The 24,774-nt window shown below is 40.3% G+C and overlaps 1 protein-coding gene across 1 annotated transcript; it reads left to right on the top strand.

The window, feature by feature from the left end:
• Positions 1 to 1,357: 1,357 nt before the first annotated feature.
• tmie (transmembrane inner ear) lies at positions 1,358 to 24,774 on the top strand. Its single transcript, XM_028975698.1, has 4 exons — positions 1,358 to 1,625; positions 17,425 to 17,542; positions 19,181 to 19,330; positions 24,476 to 24,774. Exons 1-4 carry the CDS (start codon positions 1,512 to 1,514, stop codon positions 24,772 to 24,774), a joined length of 681 nt encoding a protein of 226 aa, XP_028831531.1. The 5' UTR covers positions 1,358 to 1,511.

Here is a 24,774-nt window from a genome sequence, read left to right as displayed (position 1 = left end):
CTGACATGTATGAAGTACTTGTTGTGCCTTATTCCTGGGTTGTTAAGTTACGTCAAAAGGTATGACAAAAGCCATACAAGCAGTTGCCATGTTATGCATGGGACACAGAAAACTAGTCTTGCTTGCTAAAATTAACTTCCACAATAAAGTTCTGTGAACTCTACAAGCATTCAGACAAAACTATTACACCAAATATATGTATAATAAGTTCAAAACTTTGCAACATTTCAATAATGTTCATGAAATACCAATATATGAAATTAAAATGACCAAGAAGGTGTGATGCACAGGACAACAAAGGCAATGGTCTAAAAGCTACACAAGTGCTGTTAAATTTAACATATGATAGCCAGTAATAATAGTCAACTGTGGTCCAATGTATGGATATTTTAATTAAGCCTGATACACTGTTCAATATAACATATACAAACTGAACTTTGAATGTCTTAGTTATGATAATTTGCCTTGAATTTAATTTAAATTAATAAAAAGTTTGCAACGCAAAATGTAACCATGTTTCAAATGTCTACAGGTTTTTAAATACATTAAATGATGTTCCACATTATCTGAATACCCATTTTAAATATTAAGACAAGTAAAAGTGAAAATATTGCAGATTCGCCCTATAAAGCTCTAGACAAACACACATTTTTATGTGATGACAATATAAACTTGCAGTCTACAAAACTGTGTTAAAACACAAAACAAGTGTTAAGCATCAACTAATTAAATTTTTAGTTAAATGGAAACTGAAACATGATGGACAACACTGAAATACCTTGATGAAATACTTGCATTTCAAATAAGCTTGTCATATTAATGAAAAGTTATTATGCACAAACTCATGAGGCACAAGAAAAATTAAGTTGAAAACAAACATACATAATTAAAGAGTTCCTCCAGCAGCCATATGCTACATAGCTAAGATGTTGGATATATGGAGAAGATATAAGGAGTATGAGACAGTTTCAGCTTTTAAAACAAATTTACTGTGACTTTACACATTAATTCTTCTTTATTCCAATTGATGTTTAGTTGAAATTGATATTAGACAGGGATCTGACTCAGGACTAATACACAGCAGAAAACCCATTACTGTGAAAACATCAGAAACAGGCCTCCACAGATCATTCAGCTGTTGCATTATAGAGTGCCATAATCGCTCTGATCCAATGAGCAAAGCTTCAGTCCTCTCCATGTCATGACAAGAGGTGTCCCTCCACCTGCTTTCTGGTAAATTCCTAGTATTCCTGGCATGGTGCACTGTAAGCGACACCGGACCATTAATTAATTAATGGCCCCTAAGCGAATGGCTGAGTGCAGCGTGTTCTGGGATGGGCCTAAGGAGACGCAGAGGAGTGTGTGGGAGGACTGAGAGCTCACCCTGCCAGGGACATCAATCACCTGGACCCATTGTTGGTCCTGTGCTCCCGCAGCCAGTAGAAAGAAGGGGGCAGGGACGGTAACAGAGCAGAAGAGAGAGAGAGAGCGAGTCGGGCGAGAGGGAGAGAATGGCGGCGGCGTGGCCTACGCATCTCCCCCTAGTCCTGGGGCTGCTGGGCTTGGTGGCAGCTCTCCTCTCTCATTACATCCGCTCAGTGGCGTCCCAGGTCCCCGATCCTGAGGTAAGAGCAAGGTTGCATTAGTCTCCGGTGTGGTTTTGGCTCATGAAATTCAGATGGCGGCAGGGTTGGTTGGTCATAAAAAGACACAGACTGGTTTTTATGTCAATGATTTGTGCTCACAGGCTTCATACAAACTAGATCTATTAGTCGCTCTTTTTCCTCTTAATCACAGGAGGATTTTTATGGCTTTTTGTTTGTGACTAATATCACATACCCAGAGATCATCTGACACCACGTGTTAAAGTAACACGTCACATAACAAAACCATTGTTGACAATATGTAGATCAGCCATATTGGTCTGTTTTCTAGTACAAATGTCAAAAACATTGCTAAAAATTATTTATAACTGAGTAATACGATAAACTGAAAACAATATGCCTTTCAGCGTTGTGGGATAAAATTTGCATAATTTGTTGCAAAAGCATCAAATGAGATTTGTCTTGCTGATTAACAGAGGACACCTTTGTATTTCAGCAGAATGACCCTCTAAAACATAGCTAATGCTAACTGGCTAGGTCACTGAGAGAATGCTAAAATGCTAACAATGACCATGACCGAACAAATACAGCATTTCTCATGGCCTTGCCTGATCTCACTGGCTTGTCCCACGTGCATGGGCACCTTATATTCAGGTAACCGCGTGGAAACACTTCTGTTTCACAGTGATGGCAGGCGGGAGTCAGGCTACGTTACCAGCAGTTGTCCTGCTGTGACTAGCAGGGCCACAATTATATGTCAAGTTGGAGTCTTTAAGCCTCTTCAAGTTTTACAAACTGTTCGGTCTACGAAGGGCTCCTCTACTTGGCTAAATATTTAAACGCCCCTAGTGCATTGACTGGTTTGTTGCCTTGAGTAAAAGGCTAGTTCACATTTACTTTAGCAACGTGTGCAGGACCAATCAGCACACAGCCAGAAATCAAGGACCTTGATTTTCTTGTCTGCTTTGGTACAATGTTATATTGTTATTAAGATTGTGTTAAAGATTTTACTGTGTTTGCATATTTTGATTAATTTGTGCATTTTTGTGTTGCTCTAATTTGACTTGGACAACCCATGAGAACAGTTAGTCAGAACTGCAAGCCTGTCTCTTGCTTGATAATGTCCTGCATTGCATTAGTATTTTCTCTTAGATGATATCAGTATCTAGGAAAGAATGGAACATTTACTAAAAACAATTCTAATTGAAATCTCTTTTAGAATATATATATATATATATATATATATATATATATATATATATATATGTATATGTATGTGTGTGTGTGTGTGTGTGTGTGTGTGTGTGTGTGTGTGTGTGTGTGTATATATATATATATATATATATATATATTAGTGGTGGCGTTAATGTGCTGCGTTAACGTGAGACTCTTATCGGGTGATAAAAAAAAATATCGCCGTTAGTCTATTCACAAAGTTGGGTTGGGAGCTGGGTCTATACTATTGTGCCGGAGTTAAATGGTTACACTAGATTTATAAGTATATTTCTTCTTTCTTGTGTCTTTTATTTTCTTATTTTCTAAAGACTTTTATTTTGTTTTTGAGACCCGGTTCAGGTCTCTTGGACACATGGTGTGAGTTGTGAGGCGTGGGGTTTGTGTGCAAAAAGTTATTTCTTTCATTTTAATTTATGAACATATTAGGAATATTTAGCATGTGTGTTATTTTGTGAATATTTTTTTTATGTTCTTTTAATACTGTATATTTTAGAGAGAGGTGCAGAAAGACGCGATGTTCTGACACGACCTTGCTTTTTATACAGAATACACTTTGTACAGAAAATCTCTTGGGTGTCAGCTCATCATTTGTGGTTCAAGAAACAAAATCAAAAAGTTACACAATGCAGAAGAAGAACCGCTACACTATGATGACTTTCACCTTGATATTTTAGCGCGGATGTATACCTAGCCAAATTGCACTGTAGGGGGCAAGAATGAGTCTTCGAACTGTGAAATTACCACATCAAACGTGACGTAGTAACATGGATGCAGCTATTTAACCGAATAAACAGTTGGTAAACACAAGTACATCTTATTGAACATAATTTATTTTCATCACCAATTATCTTCGTAGAACAGCTTTCTCAAGCAGTTTGTGATGCATTTTGGAAACAGGAGATGAGCCCCTGGTTTAATGCGCCACCTGGCTTGAGAAACCCGTTCTCAAAGACTTACTTTTAGTCATTATTTGGGTAGCACACATATTCTGAATGCCTTCGGCAGAATTCAAACGAGCCATTTTTAATCTAGATCAATGCCAAGATTACAGTGAGATTAATCTAGATTAAGAAAATTAATCTATGCCCACCTCTAATATATATATATATATTTGGAACACAGGTGCATTACAATTTCTCAATCCATTTCTCTTCTCTGCTTGGATATGGTGTGGTGGTGGCCTAGTGTGTAAGGAAGTGGCCCCGTAATCAGAAGGTTCAAATCCCAATCTGCCAAGGTGCCACTGAGGTGCCATTGAGCAAAGCACCGTCCCCACACACTGCTCCCCAGGCGCCTGTCATGGCTGTCCACTGCTCACCAAGGGTGATGGTTAAAAGCCGAGGACACATTTTGTTGTGTCACCGTGTGCTGTGCTGAAGTGTTTCACAATAATAACCTCACTTTCGCTTTGCACAATGGATATTAGCTTTGAGGACATCACACATGATGCTTTTTTGTTGCATACCAAAATATTTTTCCTCTGTGTTGTGTAGACACAAACATTAGGTCAAATAAAGATGAGTTACTGGATGCCCCTCAGGGATAGCTGCAATTGCAAATTGTCTGACTCATTTTGCATATGTGAAACATGAGAACAAGGCTTTTTGTACAGATCATGCCTCAACTCTTCTGAGATTTGCATAAGGAGTGAGGAGGACAATGTGTAAGAAACACTATGAAATACTAATTGACAAACCCTGTCCAAGCTCAAATTGTCCTTCCTGACATGACCCTTCCTGTGCTGTGTCAGCTGATGCATTATTACCAAGGTGTTATTTCCTATTTACTAACTGACAATTGCATGTTAATTAATTCATTTTGAGCAATCTGTTAAAGAGGGTGTGTGGTTTATGTCTGAATGACCTTTCATGTATTACTGAGAGGTATGCACACTTTTAATGATATTTACTTACAATATTTATTTATTTACAGTACAACAGCTGTTCAACGACAGTATTTTATTGACATAAAAAGACAGCAATACGTTTTTCTGTGCCAGTTCGGCACAGAAAAAAATTTCATTACAACCAAACAAACGATACAAACAGTGCTTTTATTTACAGTGTGCTAACAGGTTCAATAAGACAGCGGACTCAGGACAGCTAACCAACATCAAAACAGCCTAAAGGAAGGGATGGGATAACAACAGGGATCTCAAAACACACACAAGTCAACAAAAAGGGCACATAACAGGCTAACAGCTAACAGGCTAACAACAAAGGGATCTATCACACAAAGCAACAAGACACATGAATGAGATCCCCAACGGAGCTCCTTACAGATCTCTGGGGACCCTGGGGACCTCCCGAAAGAGTAAGGGCCTAGCAGACCCTGGGGACCTCCCAAACACCATCTGAAGTCTCTTTATATAGGTGGAGGTGACCAATTGCAGATTGTAGGTGGAGCTGGAAGGCTTCAACTCCTCCCATGAAGTCAACCTAAAAGAGACAGGATGCAAAAACACAGCTAGACACACATCCAGGGACGTAACAATTAGTCATTTGTCAGTGACCAGAAATCCAACATAAAGCTAATCAGATGACAGAATGCAAAAACAAGCCAATAAATCAGCTAACACCATACGATTATATGTATGTGTAAATGTATATGTAAATCAATTTAGTTTCAGTCTTCCTGACTTACTTGAAATGTTATGATTCCACACAATAATTTCCTGTTACATGTTGTCTGACGGATCAGTTTGTGTTTGCTTGTAACTGGGATCATGTACACATCCACAAGTTCTATCAGGTAGCATTTGAATACATTTAATTGTAAGATAAGATAAGATTGTCATTATGATGCCTTTCTCCTCTGCTTTTAACCCATCACCCTTGGTGAGTACATAGGGATGGTACTGTGCTCAGTGGCACCTCGATGGCACCTTGGCATTTCAGGATACGAACCTGCAACCCTCTAGTTATGGGTCCACTTCATTACCTGCTAGCCAAAAGGAAAGGCACACGTTGTGGTCTTCAACCGCTGTAGCCCATCTGGTTTGACGCATCACATTTAGAGATGAATTGTTGTATGAATTGGTTGTAATAAATGTTTATTTGAGCTACTCTTGTCTTGTTTTCACCAAATTAAGGTTCAGACCCCCAAGTGATCAGTGGCCCATTGCGAGCAGCATGATTTCAAAGTTGTTTTTTAAATCTTAAAACTGTTGACGTGTCACAGCAAAATATCTAAATGGCATCATTTACCATGTGCCCAAAGCAGAATACAATAGATATTACATATTTTGTTCTTTGTAAAAATAATTCCTAGATGATGGGTATTTTTAGGTTTAGTGTTGCCACTTCATTTTCTGCAAATCTTGGACAAGAGCTTGTCATGCCTTCCATTTGTTGGCTTATAGCATGTCATATTCTGTTGAGGTCTTCTCCAGGTCAGTCAAAAGTGACATGGTGTGAAGTAATATCTCAAGTGTCTATTGTGGTGAGATGTACCAACTTTTGACACTTGGGCTACTTTGATTGATAGAATATCTCCAGTGGTTTGAGTCCAGTGACAAATTACCTGACACCTTCTCCACGTGCTCTCCAGTGTTTTATCAAATTATTCTGTCATGCAGCCAAAAAGTTTTCTTTCTTCTCTTGTATGATTGTGGTTCAAATGTCCCCTGTGGCTTCATAATTGGGGAGATGGCTCTCACATTTCAGGTCTGCACTGTGAGTTTAAAAGAGCATCTGCAAATAGCATCCGCTGGGCTATTTTGGGTGCTATTTAACAATTCTTTGAGCAATCGCCTGGCAAGGTCTTCCCGGTTGCCTTTAACTCAACACGTCTGACTGCACAGACAGCCACTACCCTTCTCACTACAGTCTGTGGGCGTGGGGCCTTTCTGTATTGCACCTGCAGTATTGATTGCTGGTGGCATTTTGTCCCGAAAGGTCACTGAAGTTGTCTGGGTTATGTCAACCGTGATAAAGTAGCTGGATGCACCTTGGTTTTTGACAAGGGTGCCGGACATTGGAAAAGATTAAAGACATGATTACCTGTTGTTACACATTGTGAAGTTTCTTTATAAATGTTTTAACTGTGTGCTCACTACAGCTCCATAGTAATATTTCAATACTGTAGCCTATGTAGCCTAACTTGCATAAATTAATCTGAAAAGCTAATTTAATTAACACATTTTGGGCACTATTTCTGAGCTGGAACTAAGCACAATGCTACATGTGAAGCATGGGTCTTGTTAACTCATGTCAAGCTTTTTAATACAAATAAATATATATTATTTGTACAGTTTTCTCATTGTTTATGAGTTCACATCACACACTTATTCAGACTATGCTGTTTTTTTTTAAAAACAACTATATTATGAAAAAGGTGAAAAAGTCACTGAAGACCACATAAGGGTTAAACCTTACATTACTTCACAGTATGCACCTCTTTCTCCATTGAACCATAAAAATATTTGAACACAACACAATGGTCAAGTGATGTGTTGTTTCCTTTCCTCTTTGCAGTAATGGTACAGGTTGTAAGCAGGGCCATGACGTTTCTGCACCTTTGTTTTGCGTGGAGGTTCATCACCTCCGTTTTCCATATCTTTGTCAAATTGCCTTCCCCGAGTAAGAGGTGTGAAATGCCAGCTATTTGTTTTGATATCCCCGCTCTGCCTTTGTCTGCCACAGATGGGAGACACCGGGGGTGTGACAAGACAGAAACAACAAATTCTGATTGGCCTGTGACAACTTCCTGTGGGTCAAATGTATAAAGGAATGTTCACTTGTGGTCTGGGGACTTCCATCTTCTTTTCCATAAGGACCTGGGCCTACCAGCTTCTGAGCCTTTTTCTTCTTTCTCTGTTTCTCCTAGTTCTATCTTTTCTCCTTCTTTTCATTTTGGTTTTCTCTGTAACATTGGCACCTTTTTACATACAATATTCACATGTAACTGCAATAATAATTTACTGGTGTTAATGAATTAGAAACTGTTCATCTTTTTAACCTCTATTGTGCCATGCCTCTTTCAGCCAGGTAACATCAAGTTGTAGTGGTTTTAATACAGTGCTTTGTGTGTCAAGAGAGTTTTATACTATTCTCCACAGTTTTACAGGTGTAAATGGATGAACTTCTTTTTTCTGCAGGTAATTACGAACTTTCTGTTTGAAAGTACTTGCCTGAAATAATCTTCTCTTCAAACGCTTAGAAACCTCTATAAGAGCACTGTCATTTTATCTCCAAAAATGGTAACAACAGATGTGCTCCCTCTTTCAAAATGAGCATTGTTTCTACAAATGAAGGACAAAGTAGTGGAGGATTAACCATATCTCTTGTACTCAGAAAACAGGCAATGGAAAAAAAGGCGCTTCAGCCAAATACAACTGAGTCCTTAGTTACTCCTGTCAGCCACTAAATATCCTTTAGATTCAACAAGCTTCAGTGTCCTGAGGCACATAGACAAAAGATTAGAAAAATTAGAAAAATATTGTTTTTCCATCACAATCTGCAATGTGTCTGATTACAAAATGTCTTCTCTCTCTGCAGTGCCATTGACTGTAATCATTGCCAGAGTACCTAGGACATGGCTGAGAGATACAGCACAGTCTCATGGCAACTACACATAAATAAAATGCACAAAAGGGCAACAAAACCATGATGTTGTGGTGTTTTCTAATCATTATTTTGTATTTCTCTCACATTGTACGTATTTAGTTTGCACATGATGATTCTTAATTTTTTTTGTCATGTCATATACATATACTCATATACTATAGGCCAAGAAACTCTGGACCCGTGTAAATGAGGTGGTAATTTGTTCTCTCGTAAGCACATGCTGAATGAGCACAAAATGCTGGATAAGCATTTAAAATGGAAAAATGTTATTACCACACTTATGTGACAACTATTGTATCTGTCTTACAATACAGTGACATGATAACCAGCTGAAATTGTACTTGCGTTCCGGCCAAGATGAGCCATGCACGTTATCCTGTTTATTTTAAACACCATTGTATCGAGAAAACAAGCAAGAGTCACAGATTTGGATGATCAACAAGGATTGCTCGACAAGATACAAAGAAATTTGCTGTGGACATATCACATTGAGATTTTAATTCCTCCATAGTTAAACATAATCATTTAATTGTACTCTCCGGTTCCAGTTGTGCTGACTGTAGATGACCGGAGGGCCAGTAGCAGACAGTCAGCTCCACTGGAAGCTCCGCGAGCGTGCCTGTAAGTCGGCTGCCTCCCATCCCAGAACAAGGGTGGCACACACCAACTGCAGTGGAGCTGACAGTAGCCATACTGGCCCTGAAGTGGCAGCGGGGAGCTAGAGCAAACCCCTTCTTCTCATATAGCAGGTGGAGTCCTCATGGATGAGTCTGGCACTGGTCAGGTGACCCCCAAATTCAAGATGGCTGGGAGCCCCTCTCTAGTATTTTTTGGGGAACACAGTATGGGTTAGGGGCTCCAACCAAGGGGCCAGAAGGCAGATGGGCCTTCGGAGGGCCTTGAATGTCTGGGCCCGCCTCTGTCCCTGAGTCAGTGATGTGCGGTGCCTGAGTGTCGTTGCCCACCTCCGTCCCGCCTCTTTGTGGGGTGGCTCTGTGATGCCTTAGCAGACCTGAGCTAGCCAGGTACTGGCTTTCACATGCACACAAGTGATCGAATCACCCCCAGCTGCTGCTTGGTCAGTGTGGGTAATTTGAACCATTTATATTGTAGCGTTGGAAGCCAATAGGGCTGCCCTAATTAGCATAAGGGCCGCCTCTGGGGTTAGTGAGGCAAGGTTTACCCACTGTTAAGGTGAGTGTTGGGGAAATTAGTGGGCTGTTGCCTGGTAGTTGGGATTAAAGGTAGCAGGCAGGGGGTGTATAATGATCTTGGGTGAATGCCTTCCCTGTTGCCCTGTTGTTGACCTCTTGTGCCGGTACCTGGTTCTAAAGGTGCTGGCAAATAAAAGGCTTCTCTGAGCTACGCTGTGTCAATGTCTCTTCTCTCCCCATCACGGAGCCCATTCGCTACAATATGTTAGTTTCTTCCTCAAGGTTTCATGACATTTATTGTCGTGTGTACAGAAGAAATGACATTTCTCTCTACAATTAACTTCTTCCTTTGATGTCCACATACAAATGCAGAGTCAAGAGTTTAATATAAATAATAATAAAAAACTTAGTGAGTGCAGATGTGAATAAATATTAATTGTGCATTTTCAAATTGAAAGAAATGTGCAAGGAGCAGAAATTACAGTATGAAAAAAATACAGTATGAGAAATTACAGTATGCATGATGTGCAAGGAGTAGAAAATTACAAGTGAGGTAGATGTAGAGGATGTGCAAGGGAGCATAGTGCAAAACAGCATGATGTCCAAAAATTACACTGAGGTAGGTCAGCTGTTGGCAGTCTGAGGCAGCAGGGAAGAAGGAATTGTTTAGTCAGGAGGCTCTAGATTTCACCCTTCTGAACCTTCGTCCTGAGGGCAGGAGTGTGAACGGTCTGTGTTGGAGTCTTTGAGGATGGAGGCAGCTCTCCTCTGGACTATGGTAGATGCTCTGTACTGAGGGCAGCAGAGTCCTAATGATCTTCTCTGCAGTTGCTATCACTCTCTTCAGGTATTTGCGGTCCATAGCTGTGGTGTTAGTGTACCCCGCTGTGATGCAGCTGGTCAGAGTGTTCTCCACAATGCAGCTGTAGAAGCTGCTGAGGATCTTGACTGACATTCCAAACTTCATCAGCCTCTTCAGGAAGCACAGCTGAGACCAGCTGAGGTCTTCACTGATGTGGACCCCCAGGTATTCACAGCTGCTCACTCTCTCCACTTCAAGCTCCCGGATAAACAGTGGCTGATGAGGTCTCCTTTTCTTCCTCATGTCCACTATCATCTCCTTTGTCTTCACACCACGACACCAGGCCAACCACCTCTCTCCTGTAAGCTGATTTGTCCCCTCCAGTGATGCGACCAGTTACTGCAGTGTCATCTGCAAACTTTTGGACGATGTCGTCTATGTGGGAGGCAACACAGTCGTGGGTGAGCAGGGTGTATAGGACGGGGCTGGGGACACATCCCTGTGGAACGGCAGTTTTTGTGGTAATGCTGGCTGAAGTCCTGTTACCGATCCTGACAGACTGAGGCCTGGCAGTCAAAAAGTCCAGGAGCAAGTCAAAGAGAGTGGGTTGCAAGGTTGAGGGCAGTCAGTTTGTGGGGAATGATCGTGTTGAAGGCAGAGCTGTAATCAACAAAGAGTCCCTAATGCACAAGTCTTTGTTTTGGAAGAGGGAATAGTGAAGGGCGGCTGCAATGGTGTCTGATGTGGACCTGTTAGGCCGGTAGGCATCTTATTATTATGTAGGGCTGCAACTAACGATTATTTTAATAATCGATTAATCTGTCGATTATTTTTTTATTATTATTAATCGTAGAATCGGATAAAAAAAAAACCAACAACAAAAATAAGCATTCTATTCCAACCCTTTATTCAAAAACAGAACCAAAATCTTTAGAAAGTGCACAAACATGTTGCTCCTTAAGCTGTTATAATAATAATAAAATAAAATAAAAATGGACTAACACAAAAAACATACACATGTATGCTTTACATCTGCCAAATATAGACTTTTTTTTTAAATAAAGTGCCACCTGAGCTGCCAGAACGATAAATAATTTATAAAAAAATAAAGAACAATATAAATCAGAAAATTTAACAGGATTTGTTTGAATGTCAGAACTTGTTCTCTACACTACAGTGCACTCACAAACTCTCACACTGACACACACACACACTGCAAAAAATGCTTTTCTAACTTAGTAGTTTTGTCCTGATTTCAGTCCAAATCTCTAAAAAATCTTAAATCAGGATACATTTACTAGACACATGAAATAGCATAAGAAATTATGTCTTGTTATCTGATAAAACATCTCAAAATTAAGTGATTGTTTGTTTAAAACAAGCAAAATTATCTGCCAATGGGGTAAGAAAACTAATCTTAATGAGATATAATCTCAAACAGAAGTTTTAAGCATCACTTAATTTTCTCTTGTCTAGTAATCTTGATTTAAGATTTTTTAAATATTTGGACTGGAAACGAGACAAAATTACTAGGTAAGAAAAGCTTTTTTTGCAGTGTAGCTATACATGACAACAGATTGAAAAATGAATGGTCCAAAAAAGGCTAGTGAATAAAAACATGTCTTTAGTCTTTTAGTGCAAAGTAACTGTAGCACCCCTGCTTTACTACTGTTATTAACGCGCTAACGCTAACTTGTCATGCCTGTCAAGCTGGATGACGGGTAAACATTTACATTTACAGCATTTATCAGACGCCCTTATCCAGTGCGACTTAAAATCAGTAGTTACAGGGACAGTCCCCCTGGAGCAACTTAGGGTTAAGTGTCTTGCTCAGGGACACAATAGGCGAGTCGTCCATGCGGAGACGCAGAGAACAGTCCGAACGCTGTTTCATCCCCCCTCCACACCTGTAGGTGGCGCTGTAAGTCCCCGTCTAGTTCTCCTCCGCGGCGAGTTAAACACCAGCACCAGGGACATTACGTTCCTCACTACAAAACGGAACAAAAGTAGGATTCTGTAGCGACTTACTCTGCTGCTGAACTCCCTTCTTCCTCCTCAAACACTCCACATGTTTGCGTTTCAGGTGCTGGATCATTGCCGTGGTGCTCCCGTGCCGTGCCATGTCGCTTTTGCATATTTTCGCGTCAGATTTCTCTACCTCCGCTTGTTTTTTTTTTTTCTTTTTTGCTCCGCGCTGTCTATGAGGCGGCAAACTCTGCTAGCATCTGTGCGCGAGAGAGACCGAGTGTGTTCACTCGGCTCCGCGCTCAAATAAAGTTTTTTTTTTAATAATCAAACGTCTCCGCGTCGCGCGACATAACGAATCGATTCGTTGCCAACTCTTTTAGTAATCGATTTTTATTGATTCAATCGATTCGTTGTTGCAGCCCTACTGGAATGTTGCTCTTCATGTAGGCCAGCACCTCAAAACACTTTGCAATGAGTGCTACTGGTATGTAGTCATTCACACCAGTTCAGACCCCCTTGTCCTGCATAATTTTTTTACATTAATGTAATATTGTATAATGGTGCAGAAAAAAGTATTTTACATTAACATTTAAGCAAGAATTCTGGCCCTTACAACTTTTTCTTTAAGATGCTCTTCCATCCTTCACTTGTTACCTGTATTAATGGCATCTGTTTTAACTGGTTATCTGTATAAACAGTATATTACAAGGTGCTGGAGTCACATAGCCAGTTGCCAGACCTCAATCTAATAGAGAATTTGAGTCCAGCGACTGCCCATCACAGCGCTTGAGAAGATCTGCTTGGAGGAAGGAGAATACAGACCTCACTCACCTTGTTATGCGGGACAACTTGCACTCGGTAGCTGCCAAATACTTATTGTAGCAATTTTTGTGCATCTGAACATGTTTTACAAAAAATTTTATTTAATAAATTTGAAACAGGAAGAATGGACAGTTAAAAAAGCATTATAAGTAAACATAAGTGGACTAAGTAAATGGGATTTGGTCAATCCATGTGCAAGCAGGACAAAAAAAAAAAAGCCAAAATTAATGCGAGTCAATGAGCATGAAGGGATGCCAAAAAAGCAGGCAAAACGAGTGCGGGTTTGAAACAGAAGCATTAATTGGGTCACCCAGAGGCAAGATTTCAAAGGTCGGCCCTTACTGTTGATCTGTGTGCGAGTGGGACAAATGGGCAAAAAAATGGAAGTCAATGTAAAATCAAGGATCCCAGAAAAGTGGGAAAAAATTGAATAGGTCCGAAACTAAAGTGTTATTGTATCAAGAGTGTCTCCTGGAGGCGAGATGGACTCACCCCTGCTTGTGAAGGACTCTCACCATCCCTCACACCACTGCCCCTTTTGCACATCTCACCTTAATCAGCAACCCTTGTCCTAAATATTTTTGGAGAGGCACAGTATGGGCTAAGGGCTCCTGCGCTAAGGCTGAAAGAAGGAGGGGTGCAAGGATGGATCATGGAGAGGGGCATAGTGGGACCTGCATGGAAAGGTGGCATCTGAGTTCTCAGGCCTGCCTCATTACTCGATGCATAGGGAGGTGACAGCTGAGTTCCCCAGCCCACCTCATTGCTGGTCCCGGGACCACCTGAGCATTGCAGCCACAGAAAAAGACCTTGCCAATGCAATGGCTGGTCACACAGGGGTCGTCTGTCTTCCTCCACCTGCTCTATGTTAAAGTGTAATGCCTTGTAGTGTAGTCAGGACGTCCAAGCTTGATAGGAGGCACAACTGACATTTTTGCAGTGCTGGGAGGTGAAGATGACTGAGCATGTGTGTTTAAAGGTTGCTTGGAGGATGGGAAGAGACTCAGCCATTATGATGGCAATAGTAACTCAGGATTCTGAAATGAAAAGAGCCTGTATGCCTGTCTTGCTCTTCTTTTGATGAGAGGAGGCTCAATACAAGAAGTGCTTGATGCTCTGAAAGGATGAGAAGTGACCGCCTGTTTGATCAGTACCCAGAGATTGGAATCAGCAGGTCCAGTGTTCTGAATTTCAATTAAAAACGCAAGCACATTGAGGACACATTTCTTCCATGTTCAAGCATGACAGCTGTGTGGGTCCATTTGAAAAAAATGGAAACAATATACCAACTTTTGGAGATTGCAAGGCAATACAAAATCTACCTTTCATCTATCTGAAATTGCTTTTAAATGTATTTTTCATTGAAAATATGAAAGGACTGGAGTGAAGTCAACATCTGCGATGGACAAAATGCATTTGGAGATTTTCATTCCTCACCATAGTGTGTGTGATTGAATGTTCTATAAAATAGCTGACACTGAGACTTTGTGCACTCTGCGATTGCATTATTTGTTGTTGTCCAGATAAGATGTTTGAAGAATGACCACAACCAAAAAACATTTCAGTGCAAGCAAGGGGCTCCTCAGCCTGTCTTTAAGCCAGTGGTCCTGTTAGCGATGGATCTGGAATGTCAGAGGAGTTCATTTACTCTAGATAAAACCCATACAACTGAAAACCTTGTTTAGGCACTGGTGGCTTTCACGGTCAAACTGAAACTGCTGACATAATAAAGTCTAAAGTACTCACCTGAAGTGCTTGTTTGGTGCTGCTCGATTCCAGTGATAGTTTGTCATAGTTGATATTAAAAATTGAAGGTGCCAATACAGTTGGTTGTACGAGAAAACTGTATTTCAAAATACAAATCCAGAACAGGATTTTGTGTCATCCAAACTTGTTGAATAGTGAGTTCAGTCATGGACCAACTGTCGAGTTGCTTGCTGGAATCAAAATTCTGGTGTGGATTTGTAGCTTCAGATCCTGGAATGGCCATCATTGCCCTTTTAATGGAGATCAAATGTATGATGACTGTCCAGATTGAAACATCAAGCATGATGGGGAGGCTTGTCATGCATGTTATGCTTTTGACCACAGCATCAGGGCTTTGTTTGGCCTTTGTATGCATTGGGCACAAATTTCACAGTAAACAAAACCATGAATCTTTAATTAAAAAAATATCTCTATCCCTGCACCTTTACACATAAAGCAAAGTTTCCCCTCATCTTCCTTGAGATGTTTGTGCAGCTTAGTTAGAGTCCACCTGTGGAAGGATACTGCTTTAAAGGTCTCAATGGGCACCTTGGCCTCCAGTGGAAAAGTGGAAAAAGTTAAAAAGCACCAGGACTCTTCTGACCAGTCACCTAAACTGAGCAATCAGGAGAGAAGAACCTTAGTCAGGGAGGTGACCAAGAACATGATGATCACTTTTTCAGAGGTCCTCTGTGGACAGTGGAGAACCTTCTAGAAGGACAACCATCTCTTAGTAATAGGCAGATTGCCTGGTACCTAAAGAAAAAGGTACCTAAAGATCTCTTAAAATAGCTATGCACCAATGCTTCCATTCCAACCTGATTGAGCTTGAGAGGTGCTGCAAAGAGGAATGGGCAAAACCGGCCAAGGATAATCAAAACGACTTGAGACTGTAATTGTTGCCAGAGGTGCATCTACAAAGTATTGAGCAAAGGCTGTGAATACTAATGTACTTTTTTTTTTTTTTATAAATTTGCCAAAACCGCAATTTCACATTGTCATTATGGGGTGTTGTGTGTAGAATTCTGATGAACAAAATAAATTTAATCCATTTTGGAATAAGGCTATCACAACAAAATGTGGAATGCACTGTGAATACATTCCGGATGCACTGTACATTAATCTTCACTGGAATGGCTTAAAACATAAAATCATTTTTCTTGGAAAGACTCAGCAAAGGCACACAACTCAATACAACTGAGAATATGGAATAAGAGTTGCAATTTGCTTTTTGCCAGACTTGCCCCCGCAATCCCCTCCACTCTCCAATTTCATAGCATTTGATAAATTTTCTTAAGACATGTTGGATGAAACTGCAGTGTCCCAAAGTAAGGGGTTTACCCAAACAGCCAAGATCAAATTTCTCATACAATTAATTATGAGTGCAACTGTTCAAACAGTTGTTGTAGCATCAAATCAGTTTGTGTGTTTACTGACACATTAAGCCTTGCTTAGTTTATTAGGCCTCACACATGTTTCTCTTTGGAGAGATACGCATCTTATACTATTAACAAATGTTACAATGGTTTATGAGATGTTCTCATGATTGCATCAACTAACAACTCGTTTTTTTTGTGTTTTTTTATTTCTGTACAACAAAAGAGATATTTGTACAAATGGGAAAATGTGTATTCAATGATCTGAATTGACTTGTACAAATAATTTTTTGTGTAAACCGAAAACATTCTGAGGAATAAGAGTCAGATGAGTATATGGGATATTTCGGGTGAAATGTGTGTGTGCGTGTGCATGCGAAATGATTTACACTACAAAGACCTGCCATTTTTATATTCTATCGGTATGCTATTGTGACAAAGTATGCTGATCTGTTACAACACCGACCCATGGCATAGGCAAAATAGGACAATAGGGCACCATCCATCCAGGGGCACCACAAACAGAGGACAAAAAAGGGTTTCTCAAAGCTATTTGGTATTAATGTTTCTTAATATGAAAAGAACAAGCCCACATGAATTTACTTGTGTAGTAGTGTAATAATTATGATACCTAACTTTCCTATGAGGCCACTTAAAAAGCAGCATTTTGGCTGTAACCCCCCCCTCATTAAAATCTTGCCTATGCCTCCAAATTTGTTGGGGCCAGGCCTAGGAGAAAGAGAAGCAATGGACAACCATACAAGCTCCTCTCTTCTGGTAATAACAACAGCATCTTTATGTGTTGGTAGATAAAATTCTGCACCTTAAACACACCTTAAACATGCCTTAAACAGGCATTTTTACAAAACATTTTGTACAACCATGCTTTCTGTGTTTTTCTGTTTTATTTAATTGTTGGTCTTCTTGCGGTGGGTTCATGAACTCATAAGTAGGCAAAATGCATTTATCTCAATGTGCCAACATCTGCTGTCACATAACCCCCTCATGATTCTGCTCTTGTTGGGTTTTGCTGGTTTCTTTGCCCATTCCCCTCATCTATGAATCAGCCCTGAGTAACATTGAGCTGTTGAGAGAAATTTAAAATGCACTGTTCTTATGCACTGTTATCACAGCTTTTTTTCTTTGCAGCTCTTGCCAACACCTCCACCCAAGAAACCAGATCCTGTCACCTCAGAGACTGTGGTGTTCTGGGGTCTGCGGTTATGGCAAGTTGTGGGAATCTTTTCCATGTTCATTCTGGCTATTGGTAGGTAATGGGAGAGAACATGGACATACATTAAGCCTGTGAGAGACAGAATGAAAAATAAAATCCAGGAAATTACATTGTATGATTTTTAAATTTATTTAAATAATGGTGCAGAAAATGAGAATTTGGTCAATAGCAAAAGTTGACTTCAATACTTTAAAATGTAACATTGGTTGGCAATGACAGAGGTCAAACGTTTCCTGTAGGTTTCAACCAGGTGTGCAGGCATTGTAGCTGGTATTTTGGCCCATTCTTCTATGCAGATCTTCTGTGATTCTGTGAAGAGCTGTGATTTTTTTGGGCAGTTGCTGGGCACAGATTCTCTATTATATTATCACAATACATGGCCCCATTCATCCTTAACTTAATACAGACCAGTCTTTGCTGCGCCAAAGCCTAATGTTTCCACCCCCATACTTCACAGTTGGTATGGTGTTCTTGGGGTGCAACTCAGTATTCTTCCCCTTCCAATGACAAGTTCTATTTTTGTCTCATCTGACCACATGACATTCTCCCATTCCTCCTCTGGATCATCCAGAAGGTCTCTGACAAATGGGCCTGGATATGTGCTGGCTTAAGCAGGGGGACCTTTTGAGCACTGCAGGATTTTAATCCATGACAACATAGTGTGTAACTAATATTAAGCTTTTGTGGTCCCAGCTCTCTTCAGATCATTGACCACTTCCCTGGGTGTAGTTCTGGCCTGTTTCCTCACCGTTCTCAAGATCATTTGTACCCCATGAGGTGAGATCTTGTATGGAGTTCTAGGTGGAGAGAGATTTTCAGTGATTCCATTTTGTAATAATTGCACAGTTCATCTCTTCTCACCAAGCTGCTTGTCTATTGTAGATTGTACACCTGCACAAGACTGGGATAAGCCAATCGTTTCCCTGGTGTCCTTAGACAGTTCTCTGTTCCATGGCCATGGTTGGAGGTTGGAGTCTGACTGTTTGAAGGTGTGGACAGTTATACAGATAACAAGTACAGATTACAACAAGGTAACAAGTGAAGGATAGAAGAGCTTCTTAAAGTAAGGACAGAATTCTTGCTTATTTGTAGATGCTACTTATTTTCTGCACCATTATATCAATACATTCTGTAAGAATCAAACATTGTGATTTTCTGTATTTTTTTTACATTCTCTGAAGTTTACCTATGAAAAGACTCATTTTTTAAAGTGGAACAACTTGCACAATTAGTGGCTGCCAAGTACTTTTTTGCCCCATGGTTCTCAATGAAGACAGTATTTATATACTTATTAAATAAAAAAAAAGACCAAGACCCTTCTATACACTATATTACTATATTACATCTGGTAATATAATATACATTTTATATAGTATAAAAATCTTTCATCCAGTTTGATTAGATATGGCAGATGAATTGATGCATGTATGAATGCTTGACTCTGTGGAATTGAGGGATTCACACCTTTACAGTATGTGGGGTGGGAGTGTAACAAGGGTCTTTTTCTGAATACTCAGTGTGAAAATCTGACCTGAGGCGTAATGCTTGTTTGAGTAACCAGAGCGATGTTTTCACGCTGCCACCTTCTTCGAGTAAATTTCACACCCAGTGTACTTTTTTGTCCTGCTGAGGCTCCATCATCATTTGCCAACCATTACATTTTCTCCACAGTGATATTACTTTGCTGTATCTTCAAATGCCGCATTCCCAGAACAAAGAAAGAGATCGAGGCACGGCACGCAATGAGACTGGCAGCAAAGACCTATGCCAACACCCTGGAGACCGTCCCACCCCTCAACGAGCTCACAGAGATCCCAGGGGGTAAGGCAGCTCGTGATACCTCACGAGTCAATAATTATTTTTTTAAATACTACAAAAGGGGGAAATATGCTTGTTGCTTTTCCATTATAACACAGCTGCTGCAGATTAAACTGCAGTGACAGATATGGAATGTTTCTGCTCATTGCTTGAGGATAACTAATGTTCCTTTCAGCGAGAGTTACTCTGATTATGTCCACACTGTTAAATTTGGTTTAAAAAGCCCATTTATTTAGGATGGACTAAATTCACCATCTGACCAGTCATGCTTGGTTATGGTTTGGTTTTATCCTGATTGTCCAGTCATCTCATTCAGACACGTTTTCATTACTCTGTGCTGTGAATGATTAATAAATATATACAGTCCCTGACAAAAGTCTTGTCGCTTATCTATTTTGTAGAAGCACCCGCTATAAACCTGAATTTTAATTAATTAATTGGTGTTAGAAAAAGCTAAATCCCTACGAAATGATGTTTAATGCATTGAAATGAATTAGTTTCACTGAAAAAAGATTTACCATTTCATCTAATTTTGGCAAGACAAAAGTTTTGTCCCCTAAGTTAAACAAACTTACAAAAATATGTCAGTAGTGGTAGTAGTGGTGCTGTGAGATCCAAATGTTATATCTTGTATGACTTCCATGACCTTCCATGACATGGATGGACTGCATCAGTGCGGTTTGGCAAGGATTCTAACAATTTATTGAAGAAGTCATCAGGAATTGCAAAAAAAGCAGTCTTGCATGCCTCCCAGAGTTCATCAATATTCTTTGGTTTCATCTTCCATGCTTTCGTCCTACACCACACATGCTCAATCATGTTCATGTCTGGTGACTGGGCTGGCCAATCCTGGAGCATCTTGATCTTCTTTGCCTTACTCCAGTAAGTCAGTAAGTCTCCTGCAATATTTGTGGTGACTGTGGTGTAATTCAACAGAAGATTCATCTGAAAAATCCACCTTCTGCCACTTTTCCAGCGTCCATGCTTTTAGCAGGCTATGGGCCTTGGCAAATGCCACACGGTTTTTCAATTGTCTTTTGTTTAGTGCTGGCTTCTGGGCACTGATTCGACCATGGCAGAATCCAACAAACTGTTCTGGTTGACACAGGGACTTCAGGTGACCAGGTCTTGTGGAGCTCTGCTGCAGTGGAACATGGGCTGGCCTTGGATTTTCGAGCCATCAAACGGTCCTCCCGAGCAGTTGTCTTGCCTGACCTGGGCTTGTCAAAAACGTCTCCAGTCGCTTCAAATCTTTTTTTTTAATCCTCTGTACTTGACGCTGAGACATATTGAAGGCGTCTGCCACATCAGCAGTGGATCTGGTCTTCAGCCTCTTGATAATCAACACTTTAGTCTCAGGGTGAATCTTAGGCATGTTTGCAGAGGTCTAGGTGCAGTTGATGTGAAGGTCTAGTGAAGGTCTGGGCTTCTTTTTATACACACCTGACACCTACTTCATCAATTATTAGTCACAGGTTGATATGACTTTGAATATTAGAATACTTTTTGACAGTTTTGTTTGGCACTGAAACATTATTTAAAAAGCTGTTGAGGATAAAATGTTTGAGCTGTTGATTAGAAATATGTTTCAGCAGCACTTGAGGTCAATTTGTACACAAGCGACAAACCTTTTGTCAGGGACTGTATTGGAGGAATCAGGGCCAGGACATTCCTGTAAAATACCCTGTTATGTTGCATCCATAAAAACATATATTTTTTTATCATCCTCCAAATATGTTCTTCAAGTATCCTAAAAACAATGTTTACAATGCAAGTGTTAACACACAGTGAAACTAAGCCATATGCTCACAAAATCTAGCATCACTTTGTTGACATGAGTAAAATATAAATTCTTAATATTATATGTTTATATGGTGTGTTACCATGTGAAAATAAAAAGGGAAAGGGAGAAAGTTCACATGACCAAATGTCACAGAGGTAAAATATTATAAATATGAACGTGGACTCATGATCTCATCTGTGTCTGTCCATTTAGCCTCCCTAATTTATTTATTTTACAAAGAAAAGTTGCTGCTTCTTTCCAATTGTTTTCTTTCTCTGGTGTCACGCTGAACACTTCTATTGCCATTTTCTTTCTTTCTTTCTTTCTCTCTTCTTTAGCTGCCAGCAGTGATTCTGCCCTTCAGACAGTCTCTGAGCATGTACAGGCTCGCTCCGTCAGCAGTAGCCAGTTACCTGTAGTCAGAGAGGAAGAGGAGGTGACTAATCCCATCCTGACGAGCTGAGATGCTGGCGGCCGCCCCTAATGCCCCTGTCTCTGCTGTCCTGTCCCCCATCTCTCTACTTCCTGCTGTCACATCTGACATTTTCTATGCAATACCATTACTCTGTAGGTGGCCAGTGCTATATGTCATTCATGAGTGTCATTAGTGGGAATATTAGAAAGGAAGCATGTCTCTGCTGTTGTCCCATAGCTGTGTGCAATCATTCTGTATCATATATCCTGTAAATTAAAATAAAATTATTAATAATTATCAACTACTTCTCTCCTCTTCTCTTCTCTTCTCTTCTCTTCTCTTCTCTTCTCTTCTCTTCTCTTCTCCTTCTCCTTCTCCTTCTCCTTCTCCGTTATTGAGACACATCTTACAGTGGTGTCTTACAGGCAGTGGTGGCCTAGCGGTTAAGGAAGAGGCCCCGTAATCAGAAGGTTGCCGGTTCGAATTCCGATCCACAAAGGTGCCACTGAGGTGCCACTGAGCAAAGCACCGTCCCCACACACTGCTCCCCGGGCGCCGGTCATGGCTGCCCACTGCTCACCAAGGGTGATGGGATAAATGCAGAGGACAAATTTCACTGTGTGCATCGTGTGCTGTGTATCACATGTGACAATCACTTCACTTTATTTTTACTTTACTTACTTGAGTTACTTATAACAGAGGAGTTTCTGCAGTTAAACATTTTTCCAGCTGGAAGGACAAACACATAAATTATAGGTGTCCTCTGGTTTCCAAGGTCATTTCTGCCATGTTTTGTCACGCAAATGTGCACACTGCTCACACCATAGAACATAATAGTACTCGCTCTCTAACAGTTGATTTCAGTTAAACACAAACCACCTCTGTGCCTACTTTGTAAAGGACATCGCAATTGACCACTCATTAAAAGCGCCAAATTGCTTCTTCAGGCCTCTCATTTAGGAAGTCTCATTAATCTCCAAAGCTCCTGTGTGGGAACAAAATATTTTGTTTATCATGAGTGCATCCATGTTAATTTAATGAGGGAAAGGCTGAGACATAAACACTGCATCGAAAAGAAAGCCTTGCAGTCCACAATCAGGCTTAATAAAATGAAGGAATGAATTTAACTGGACACTGTGACAAGGACATAAAATCAGGTTAATGTGCCTTATAAATGACATTTAAAAAAACTATGTAAATGTATGCTGCTGTACAGTCTGAACCCATGTTGTTTACTTGTGGCCTCTGTAAAGAGACATGACATATATATTTTTTTATCCTGGATGATATGCAAATAATATCTGCGGGATTCTACCACAACTGCAGAAGCCGTAATTAGGTCATACGTGAAGAATCTGAATTAAGCAGAATCCGCTGAGGAATGACCTTACAGCAGCAGACATTGGTGCAGCCAAGATACATAAAAATCTCAGTACCCAGTTTACAATTAATATACCATAGACTGCGGTACATCCAGCACTGTAGCTTAACTGACATGGATCACAGTCATCAGTGTTTTTCAATGTGACAATGCTCAGAAAATTGTCCTGATAATTTTTTAAAAAGAGTAGTATTAGCTAAAGCACATGAACTCCAACCATCTGTTGCAAAGGCAAATAAATTCAGATAAAGCGCCACATACACCACTCACACATTTTATATAAATGTTAGCATTTATGTAGCACGGAGATGTGCTGCAAAAAGTACAATTGGTGGAGTAGAAAATGTTTTTCTCTTTTTCCAAACCAGTAGGCAACACTAAACCCTGAATCCAAATCCAAGACTTGTTTTCAGTTCTCCCAGGTAGTTAGTGAGTCTGATACTCAGGGGTAGAGGAAGGCAGGAAAATCATCAGCAGGTTGTGGTCACATGATTTCACTTAACCAAGGGGATGATCTACACTGTGCATTTAATGACTCTTAGGTAACACTTTAACTTGCAGCAAATGACTTTAAAAGGCATATGAAAATATTTTTGAATAAAATATAAAAAATATATTAATCAAATTATTTCAAATTATCAGCTCAAGTGAAAAGGTCACCTCTGTCTGGCAGTGTGACCCAATGAGAAGAGGCAGTAAAAAGATCACAGAAAATGCTAATACGTTGTATGAAGGGCATTTTTCTGTGATCTAACAGGATAGTGAGCAGGATAGTCTGGTAACCAAGGATGCTGACCATCACTTTACCTTCTATTTCTAATAAATTCAGAGTAGAAAACAAACAAAACACAAAGTTCTTCACTGGCCACAAAATGACACCAGCAGAAAATATAGATTTTGAAGGTTTGAAACCCAAACATGCACCCCAAAAAAGGTGCAAATGTGTATTGCATCACAGACCTGTGCGCTGTGGTCAGAATGCCAGTTTCAATTAGCTTTTTTGTGACCAGTTGGTGCTGTTTTTGCGTTAGAACTGAAATGTGGTCTGCTGGAAACTCCCTCACCCACATCCAAACAAACAAATGACTCGGCTCATGGTCTATTTTGGTCTGTGGTCGTTGCTGTCTGTTGGTCTTTTGACAGATCTCAGTTGAAATGGCAAGAACAAACAAAAGGGCAGAATTAGACAGGGCAGTGTGGTAATGGAAACCACAGGACAATGACCCAGGCCTTGCGGCGGGGGATTTGAATTATGAAAGGCACTAAGATTAAGCTATATGCCAGGAGTGAAGAACTGCATTAATAGCAACCAGGAAATAAATCTTTTTCAGTACGCTCCAATCAGTAAATGCAGTACATTTTTGTATCCTTTTGTCTTTCTGGGGAAAGACGAGGAAAATATTCACTTTAGCATCTCTAAGTCACCCTTATCCCTAAGTCACCCTTTTTTAAAACAAATTGCATGTCCAGTCAAATAGAAAATTCAGTAATCAATATTGTTTGATTTCATTCACATTCACACATGAAATTTGTGTTGAAAAGCAATGTTTCTCTTTTCTCTTCACTTAGCGGCAAAAGCTGAGGAAAAAGAGGAGGTCCCCACAGTTTCCGGAAAAGTTGAAAAAGGAGACAAGAAGAAGGAGGGCAACAAAAAGGAAGGAAAGGCTGGGAAGGAGGGCAAAGGAGACGAGGAAAAGGAGGAATCAACCAAGAAAAAGAAAGAAGATGGTGGCGGGGGGAAGAAGAAAGCTGGAGAGAAGGGAGAGAAGGGAGAGAAAGGAGAGAAGGGAGAGAAGGGAGAGAAAGGAGGCAGTGATGCAAAAGGAGGAGCTAAGGGCGGGGCCAAAAAAGGCGCTTCAAAAAAATGA

The sequence above is a fragment of the Denticeps clupeoides genome, chromosome 4 (genome assembly GCF_900700375.1).
Source record: "Denticeps clupeoides chromosome 4, fDenClu1.1, whole genome shotgun sequence".
Classification (NCBI taxonomy): domain Eukaryota; kingdom Metazoa; phylum Chordata; class Actinopteri; order Clupeiformes; family Denticipitidae; genus Denticeps; species Denticeps clupeoides.
Note: the sequence above shows the minus strand (reverse complement) of the source record. Positions and strands in the feature narration are given on the sequence as shown.

What these genes read in the sequence shown, in the direction of transcription:
- tmie (XM_028975698.1), top strand. Translation starts at nt 1,512, where the DNA reads ATGGCGGCGGCGTGGCCTACGCATCTCCCCCTAGTCCTGGGGCTGCTG. An exon ending in CCCAGGTCCCCGATCCTGAG is followed by an intron (nt 1,626 to 17,424) that starts GTAAGAGCAAGG and finishes TTTTCTTTGCAG; the next exon opens with CTCTTGCCAACACCTCCACC. An exon ending in GCTCACAGAGATCCCAGGGG is followed by an intron (nt 19,331 to 24,475) that starts GTAAGGCAGCTC and finishes CTCTTCACTTAG; the next exon opens with CGGCAAAAGCTGAGGAAAAA.